Genomic DNA, 10041 nt, shown 5'->3' with positions numbered 1-10041 from the left:
ACCCTACGTTGTGTTTAATTAAATCCTCACCAGGATATTTCGCGACGGCAGCAATTTGTCGGTCGACCAATAGCGAACAGCAATGCAACTAACGGGTTCTGCAAACAGCCACAGCGGTCACCAAAGCAGCCAAAGGAACAGAAGACGAACAGCCACAAACAAACAGCTGCACTGATAAAACTAACAACTGGATGAACCTTGGCGGACTCTTGCCAATAAAAACTACACTATTTTAACGCTTGAGTCACTTTATTCACTGACTATTGCTAGTGTATTTCACTTCTGCTATTCGATACACTTCGGACTTTATGACAGATCAAAAACGGTCCGATTCTAATGCAGCTTTATTTGAGACTGACTGGTCTGATGATTGAGAACAGAGCGAGAAAATAAAATGAAAAAGGTGGGTGGGTAATGTCAGACATAACTGGATGTCGTGAATACGAAAAAACTGGCACGCTCCCATCACTTTTCCGAATATCAGTTAGTTGATTGATTGTATGAATTGTGCAAGCTTTCCCCTTTTTCACTAATAGAGTTTGAAGCGATGCACCTACATTAAAGTACAGATTAGTTACATTAAACAGCTACTATTCTACAACTATATATTCCAAACTTGAAACAATTCCTTTTCAATTTGCCAATATAGGAGGCTAGGTACGACAAATTTGAAGTTTATTTTTATTGAAGCTATGAAGTTCGAAGATATCTGATTCTTCTCGAAATTTCAGTACGAAACAATTGCAATGGCCTGGTCTGAAATGTATCGACGATCTTCGGTATGCAAGAGCCATTCTAATAATAATTATAGTAATAATAATGATAATAATAATAATAATACAGATTAATCTGTACATATATGTATGTGTAAATAAAATACAGATTACCCTGTATATATGGCAACCCTGTATCGCATGGCATATTTTCACACGACCCCATACTAGTATAAAGATGTGTTCAAAATCATCACTTTCGCTTACGCATTGCCGTTCGTAATTGAATGTGTTAGTGACGGTGCAAATTTATTTAACTTCCATCTTGATGAATCTTTTGGTAGGAAATATTGAGATCTGAGATGGTTCTCGTGTGTGCCTTGTTTCGGCAATGGGCCTTGCTGGACATTTTGGCTGCCTTTCTGCTGATTTTCGGTGTCATTGTGCTGACGGTGTCTCGTGCATTCAGATCGGGAAACAAAGAGACGACAGGTCCTCGATGTTGCTCTTGTATGTCTTGTTTCGGGAACAGTTGCTCAGCAGATGTTAGGAAAAATGAACCACTCAACTTTTATATGAATGCTCTTGTATAATTTCAGACTTCTCGCGTTCTGACTGGCTGGCACTTTCATGGGTTAAAGTTAAAATTTTTCGATTCTATTGGTAGTTAGATTATATAAATCCTTCTACAGATCATTGAGCTATGAGCTTTCAAAATACGCACGGAACGACCGAAATTAGCTCTGCGCCTAATTCGTATTACTGTTTTTGAATTAGTTGATTCTAACAACAAAATTTCCAAAATAACTATAAAATTAGTTAAAATGTAGAATTTACTGTGCTGAAAAAAACTCTTATTTTTAGAGAATGTGTTTAGTTGGCGAATATTCTGGACACAAACCAGCAATATTTCAATCCAACACGAAATTCTCATTGACAACTAATTTCGTTATTAAAATCAGAAACTTTGATTCTATTTATCTATCACCGTCATTACTGAAGGACAGCAGTGTCAAAGCAAAACAATCCATTAAAAAGCTAAAAGGGACAGTCTTGTTGAAACTGCTCGCAAATTGTTTAGATGTTTTTCGCATGTGTTACGATATATCCCTATATAATTTTCTAAACCGATATGTAAAAATGACGTAAACTGTTAGTGGAAAGTGTATTTATTCAGAATTTGTGCGCACTTGAAGCGATTGTGCGTAATAATGTTTTTACGCGGAGCAGTGATGTGAATTTCGAATGTTTCACTCTAATTGTGATGAAGTTTTTTTGTATCTTCAAACCTTCCGAACTGCGCCGTCCGGTGTACTATTTGTATTCGGTTTTTGTTTTCCGAGTGCTCAAAGTTTTCAGTGAGAATGAAGAAACAGTGATTTAGAAGAAAAAAAAATTCAAAAAGATGTTTACGTTTCGTTTATGTCTTTTTCTCCAACACAACATCGTATTTATACCTGCCAATGTAGAAAAGACAACCGCGTCTGAATTTTTTTCGGCAGTAGTGTGCCATCTAGTGGCTAGTAGTCATTAAGGTGTTACCGTTTCGGTGACAGGGCGCCATATAGCTGCAGATTGCAGAAGCCAATTCAACCATTCATATTGGTTGAAAACAACATTATATTTCTTTAATTCAACTAAAAAATTAGTTGACTGGATATGAAGTGTGCCTTAGCTAAGAAATGACAGTACGTTTAATTTGTGAATTCAACTAAAAAAAATAGTCATTTCAACAAATATTTTATTATTATTAAGGGAATGAGAATAAAAAATCTAAATCAGCAAAAGTAAGATTTTTTTAGTTGTCTCAAAAAATAACTAACTAAAATCAGCAAATCAACTAAATTTTTCGCGAAAATGCTGATTTCGGTCGTTCCGTGCGAGAATGGCAAACGCGCCTTATGAATTATCTTCTTTGATACTCGTTTATACCAAACATTTCAGAAAAGTTTAATTTTGAACTATTTGAGAATATGTCACAGAACTGAAAATTTTATTATAAAATTGTGATCATATTTCCGATGGCGTGTAGCAAGAATTATGTTGATTCATTAGATATAACATGAGATATTCACGATCAAAAACTTATCACTCTCTCAGAGGGTAAATTTTGAAAAGGCGCCCCATAGTAAAGTAAGTCGTATTCACGACAAAACTGAGTTGCCAGAAGGGCCTGAGAAACTGACATAATGCTATGAACGGTAGCACCAACTATCTGCAGAAGGCAGTGTTGGTAAACAGTGTCGCCAGTAAAACTAGTGCGACGCAACATACTCGCCGCCTTGAACGACTATGTTCAACATTAAATATACACATAATTCACAAACATTGAACTTACAGATATGATACAATACACTTTCAATTCTTACAGGCTAACACATTAAAAATTTCAGCTTAATCTAATGAGGTTTCCGAAATCCTTTGAACTGGCTGGAGATTGTTGCTAGTAGATTCTACTTCGGGAGCCTCCGATGCACTGGGCAGCAAGCATATTTTACTGATGGGTCGATTGATGATACCTCGTACAGTGCGAAGCGAAACAACTCGTGTTAGCCTATCCTTTCCAGGTAATACCGCTTCGATTCGAGCAAGTGGCCAACGGATTGGTGGATGTAGTTCGTCTACGATGATGACCATTTTACCGGGAACAATTTCGTTGTTTCGTATCCATCCTCGTGTATCTTTCTGCAGTTCTTGGAGATATTCCTTCCGCCAGTGGGTCCAAAATTTCTGCACATGCAGTTGCAGTTTCTGGTAGTAGTCGAGTCTATTGACAGGTGCGTTCTGAAGGTCTGGGTCGGGCAAGGCATACATCGATGATCCAATCAGGAAGTGCGCAGGTGTTAGGGCAGCTAGATCATTGGGGTCTTCTGTCATTGGAAGCAACGGTCGAGAATTCATTATTGCTTCGATTTGAGTTAGAATGGTGCACATTTCCTCAAAAGATAAACGACTCGAACCTAGTTGACGGAACAAATGTTTTTTGGCAACTTTATCGGCTGCCACCAAAGTGCGGTGCTTTCGGCGGTGTTAAATGCCAGGTCATGCCTTCTTCTGTGCAAAAGGCTGCGATTTCGTCCTGCTGAGAACGGTCTTTAAGCATCGTAAACAGTTCGGTGAGATCGTTTTTAGCCCCTTCAAAATTTTTCCCATTATCGGAATGAATGTGTGCGGGTCGACCGCGTCGCGCGATGAATCTTCGCAATGAACATAAAAAGGCCTGAGTAGACAAATCGCTCACTAGCTCTAAGTGAACTGATTTGGTGGAAAAACACACAAATACGCACAGGTAGGCCTTGGCGGGAGCGACACGTTTGTGAATAGGACGAAGGTAGAGTGGACCGGCATAATCAACACCTGTAACACTGAAGGGACGACTGGGAATAACTCTCGATACAGGCAGTTGGCCTATTTGTTGCTGCGCAGGTACCGGATTGAGGCGAGTACAACGGAAACAATTTCTGACTACGTTGCGGACTAGTCTTCGACCGTTGAGTGGCCAGAATTCTTCTCGGATTGCTGTTAATAGCAGACGTCCGCCGCCGTGTAGTAATTTGCGATGGAAATCCTCAACTATCAGTCGTGTGAACGGATGGTTTGTTGGAATCAAAGCCGGGTGCTTTGCTTGATATGGTAGCTGTGCGAAGTTTAAACGACCTCCTACTCTCAACACTCTCTCTGCATCTAAGAACGGCGTCATTTGGCGAATATGGGAACGTTTCGATACCGATTTATTTTTATCCAACTGGTTGATTTCTGCGACAATTTCATCATTCTGCGCCAACCGAATGAGGAACGTTTTGGACTTGGCAAGCTCATTTACGGTGAGTGTACGGCCTACAATAACTTCGGGCGAGATGGGCGGCTACGTGCGTATTTTAGCTCGGGTATTGTTGACGAATCTCATGCAGTACCCAATGACATGAAGAAGACGGCCGTATGACGACCAACGGAGAAACCAGGGATGTACTGTTGGCGTTATTTGAGTAACTGCGACGGTAGTTTTGATTTCCAATTCCTCGTATGAAACACTTGGTGGGATTGATTCTGGCCAATCTTTGAGTGGACGTGATAACCAACTGGGACCGCTGATCTAAATATCGTTTTTCAAAAACTCGTCAACCGACCTGCCACGTGAAGCCAGGTCAGCAGGATTTTCACATCCGGGAACATGCTTCCATTGACAACAATGTGTAAACTGCTGAATTTCAGATACTCTGTTAGCCATTTAGGTAGACCAAACATTCGGTGGTGATCGCAACCAGTGCAGAGTGACAGATGAGTCAGACCAAAAATATGATTCTGAAACGTTTACATCGATAGCTTTCTTTATGTGAGCATGCAGATGGGCTGCTAGTACTGCCGCACACAACTCCAAACGAGGAATGCTTATTCGTTTCAGCGGAGCGACGCGTGTCTTCGAAGCCAGTAGTCGTATTTTTACTTTCCCTTTACTTTCACAGCGGACGTATGTGCAGGCACCGTATGCAGATATGGATGCATCTGCGAATGCGAATCCCATTTGGTTTTAATAGGTTCTGGAACAGGATCGTCCCATCCGCACGATAGCAGCCACAACTCCTGCATCAGTATTTTTGCTCGAACTACAACGGGGGCAATTAGTCCTAAAGGGTCAAATAGTTTTGATATATCCGAAAGAATAGTACGCTTGGTTGGCGGTTCATTACTACATCGAATTTGAGAGTCGAAACGAAGGTGATCGGTTTCAGGCTCCCAGCTAATACCAAGGGCTTTAATTGTCTTGTTAGGGCTGAAATGTAAAGCAGATTGAGTACCAATTCCATCATTGGGAAGACCTTGCAAAACTTCGAGCTGATTAGAAATCCATTTTCGTAGTGTAAATCCTCCTTTGTGCAACAAGTCGCTCAGTTCGGTGCGTAGACGGATTGTTTCTTCGATGGTTTGAGCTCCACCTATGAAGTCGTCTACGTAAAAACATTTTTTAATAGCAGCTCCTGCCAACGCGTAAGAAATCCCATCGTCTTCGGTCAGTTGCTGAAGTGTACGAGTTGCTAGGTATGAAGACGGACCGAGACCATACGTAACAGTGAGTAGTTCATATGTCTGGACTGGTGTTTGATCAGAAAATCGCCAAAGAATACGTTGAAGCGCAGAATCGTCTGGGTGAATAAGTACTTGCCGGTACATTTTCGCAATATCACCGACGAGCGCAATCGGATAGGTTCGGAAGCGCAAAATAATGGTCAATAGATCGTCCTGCACCACGGGACCGACACAGAGAGCTTCGTACAGAGAGAAGCCGGAAGAAGTTTTCGCCGATCCATCAAACACGACTCGAATTTTGGTTGTGGTACTTGCTTCCTTGAAAACGGGGTGGTGCGGCAGGTAGTAAGTCTGGGAATTGTATTCGTCGCATATGGCCGAGGAAGAGATATTCTCGCATAAACTGGTGGTATTCATCTTTGAGATTTGAATTTCGTTTCAAACGTCTTTCAAGTAATTCGAACCGTCGTAGCGTACAGCTCTTCGACTCTCCCAGCATTACGTTGAAGTCTGGCTTTCTGGGATATCGAACGATATAGCGTCCTTCGGAATTTCGAGAAACAGTTGACTGGTAACAGGATTCACAGTGTCTTTCCTCGCTAGAGTAGTTGTCTTTCGTTGTCAGCTCTTCAGTTTTCCAGAAACGCTCCAAACTGTCTTCTAACGATAACATCGAAACGACCATGCCGTTTGCTGTTGACACGGGGGTTTGTGTATGAGAAACTTGGCTTGCTGATCCGACTATTATCCAACCGAAAACGCTATCAATGAGCAGAGGGAGATTTTTGTCTAGCTGCAGACGAGCAGCACTCGGAAAGAACGAATAAAAACCCTTCTTAATCCACCTAGTGGTGTGATAATGCCTTTCTCTTCTCTCATAACAGTCCCATGAAAATGTATTTCATAATTTTATTAAATAATTTCGGATACTAATTTCGAAACTAATTGATTCAGATTGATTCGAGTAGTTCACAAAAGCATGCTTCAGTGTTTATGTCATTTTTCCAAATTAGTGCTTGACATTTGCGTTGTCTATTTGAAATCAGTGATGCTAATCTAAAAAACCCTTCTTAATCCACCTAGTGGTGTGATAATGCCTTTCTCTTCTTTCATAACAGTCTCATGAAAATATGTTTCATACTTTTATTAAATAATTTTGGATACTAATTTTGACACCAATTGATTCAGATTGATTCGAGTAGTTCACAAAAGCATGCTTCAGTGTTTATGTCACACAGTCAGCATCATTTTTTCAAACTAGTGCTTGACATTTGCGTTGCCTATTTGTATGAGAACAGTGATGCTAATCTAAAATAAAAAGCCTTCTTAATCCACCTAGTGGTGCGATAATGCCTTTCTCTTCTTTCATAACAGTCTCATGAAAATATGTTTCATACTTTTATTAAATAATTTTGGATACTAATTTTGACACCAATTGATTCAGATTGATTCGAGTAGGTCACAAAAGCATGCTTCAGAGTTTATGTCACACAGTCAGCATCATTTTTCCAAACTAGTGCTTGACATTTGCGTTGCCTATTTGTATAAGAACAGTGATGCTAATCTAAAAAAAGCCTTCTTAGTCCACTTAGTGGGATTTTCATATATCTTGAAAAATCACCATAGGGGGGAGTACATGAAATTTTCGAAATCGAAAAAAAATTTTTGATGCCAAACGGCTTAGAATTGCATGAAACGTCAAAATATAGTGTCATCTCGAAAAAAAAATTTTTTGAAAATATCGACTTTTTGGGACTTAGAAAAAATATGAAAATTTTTCTAAGTCCCAGAAAGTTGATTTTTTCAAAAAAATTTTTTTTTGAGATGACACTAAATTTCGATGTTTTATGCAGTTTTAAGAGTTTTGGCATCAAAAAAAATTTTCGATTTTGGAAATTTCATGTACTCCCCCCTATGGTGCTTTTTCAAGATCGATAATTGTCAAACCTTTACCACCGGGCAGCACCCCTTAAGCATGTCCGATTTAGGTCAAATTTTGCATGAAGGCTTTTTTCGAGGTGCTTAAACTTTTGAGCACTAGAACTTTACGAAAATAGAGTTGATCCCAAAATTTTGGCACCCTTATATATACAAGAGCGGTAAAAATCAACGTGTTTTGTCGGTTACGTCACTTATACCATCATATATCTGGAACCAAAAGTCACAACCATTTGATCTTCGAACTTGATCAACGGCCCGACAGTAGCTTTCAAACGAGCCCAAGTTTGTTAAAATCGGATCAGCCATCTCTGAGAAAATTGAGCGCGTTCAAATACAACGCTTTTTGTCGGTTACGTCACTTATACAATCATATCTCCGGAACCAAAAGTCACAACCATTTGATCTTCGAACTTGATCAATGGCCCGCCAGTAGCTTTCAAACGAGTCCAAGTTTGTTCAAATCGGTTCAGCCATCTCTGAGAAAATTGAGCGCGTTCAAATACAACGCTTTTTGTCGGTTACGTCACTTATACAATCATATCTCCGGAACCAAAAGTCACAGCCATTTTATCTTCGAACTTGATCAATGCCCCGATAGTAGCTTTCAAACGAGCCCAAGTTTGTTAAAATCGGTTGAGCCATCTCTGAGAAAATTGAGCGCGTTCAAATATCTTCGAAAAGTGCACACACATACACACATACACACATACACACACACACACACACACACACACACACACAGACATTTTCCGATCTCGTCGAGCTGAGTCGAATGGTATATAACACTATGGGTCTCCGAGGCTCCGTTCGAAAGTCGGTTTTTCCAGCAATTCTAATACCTTTCTATAGAGAAAGGCAAAAAGCCTTCTTAGTCCACTTAGTGGGATTTTCATATATCTTGAAAAATCACCATAGGGGGGAGTACATGAAATTTTCGAAATCGAAAAAAAATTTTTGATGCCAAACGGCTTAGAATTGCATGAAACGTCAAAATATAGTGTCATCTCGAAAAAAAATTTTTTTGAAAATATCGACTTTTTGGGACTTAGAAAAAATATGAAAATTTTTCTAAGTCCCAGAAAGTTGATTTTTTCAAAAAAATTTTTTTTTGAGATGACACTAAATTTCGATGTTTTATGCAGTTTTAAGAGTTTTGGCATCAAAAAAAATTTTCGATTTTGGAAATTTCATGTACTCCCCCCTATGGTGCTTTTTCAAGATCGATAATTGTCAAACCTTTACCACCGGGCAGCACCCCTTAAGCATGTCCGATTTAGGTCAAATTTTGCATGAAGGCTTTTTTCGAGGTGCTTAAACTTTTGAGCACTAGAACTTTACGAAAATAGAGTTGATCCCAAAATTTTGGCACCCTTATATATACAAGAGCGGTAAAAATCAACGTGTTTTGTCGGTTACGTCACTTATACCATCATATATCTGGAACCAAAAGTCACAACCATTTGATCTTCGAACTTGATCAACGGCCCGACAGTAGCTTTCAAACGAGCCCAAGTTTGTTAAAATCGGATCAGCCATCTCTGAGAAAATTGAGCGCGTTCAAATACAACGCTTTTTGTCGGTTACGTCACTTATACAATCATATCTCCGGAACCAAAAGTCACAACCATTTGATCTTCGAACTTGATCAATGGCCCGCCAGTAGCTTTCAAACGAGTCCAAGTTTGTTCAAATCGGTTCAGCCATCTCTGAGAAAATTGAGCGCGTTCAAATACAACGCTTTTTGTCGGTTACGTCACTTATACAATCATATCTCCGGAACCAAAAGTCACAGCCATTTTATCTTCGAACTTGATCAATGCCCCGATAGTAGCTTTCAAACGAGCCCAAGTTTGTTAAAATCGGTTGAGCCATCTCTGAGAAAATTGAGCGCGTTCAAATATCTTCGAAAAGTGCACACACATACACACATACACACATACACACACACACACACACACACACACACACACAGACATTTTCCGATCTCGTCGAGCTGAGTCGAATGGTATATAACACTATGGGTCTCCGAGGCTCCGTTCGAAAGTCGGTTTTTCCAGCAATTCTAATACCTTTCTATAGAGAAAGGCAAAAAGCCTTCTTAGTCCACTTAGTGGGATTTTCATATATCTTGAAAAATCACCATAGGGGGGAGTACATGAAATTTTCGAAATCGAAAAAAAATTTTTGATGCCAAACGGCTTAGAATTGCATGAAACGTCAAAATATAGTGTCATCTCGAAAAAAAAATTTTTTGAAAATATCGACTTTTTGGGACTTAGAAAAAATATGAAAATTTTTCTAAGTCCCAGAAAGTTGATTTTTTCAAAAAAAATTTTTTTTGAGATGACACTAAATTTCGATG

General features: G+C 39.5%; 1 protein-coding gene across 1 annotated transcript; it reads right to left on the bottom strand.

Annotated features, from left to right (window-relative positions):
• Positions 1-3705: 3705 nt before the first annotated feature.
• LOC131428867 (uncharacterized) lies at positions 3706-6155 on the bottom strand. The gene is made up of 2 exons (XM_058592925.1): positions 5169-6155; positions 3706-4578 (listed from the first exon to the last, which is right to left on the bottom strand). Exons 1-2 carry the CDS (start codon positions 6153-6155, stop codon positions 3706-3708), a joined length of 1860 nt encoding a protein of 619 aa, XP_058448908.1.
• Positions 6156-10041: the final 3886 nt, after the last annotated feature.

This window comes from Malaya genurostris, chromosome 2, assembly GCF_030247185.1.
Source record: "Malaya genurostris strain Urasoe2022 chromosome 2, Malgen_1.1, whole genome shotgun sequence".
Taxonomy (NCBI): Eukaryota; Metazoa; Arthropoda; class Insecta; order Diptera; family Culicidae; genus Malaya; species Malaya genurostris.
The sequence above is the reverse complement of the archived record's forward strand: the minus strand, read 5'-3'. Positions and strand labels throughout refer to the sequence as shown.

Excerpts from the sequence above, each read along its gene's own strand:
- LOC131428867 (XM_058592925.1), bottom strand. The coding sequence starts at position 6,155 with ATGAATACCACCAGTTTATGCGAGAATATCTCTTCCTCGGCCATATGC. Across the intron at positions 4,579-5,168 it reads CACATACGTCCGCTGTGAAA|CCGCCCATCTCGCCCGAAGT; the intron begins GTAAAGGGAAAG and ends ATACGCACGTAG.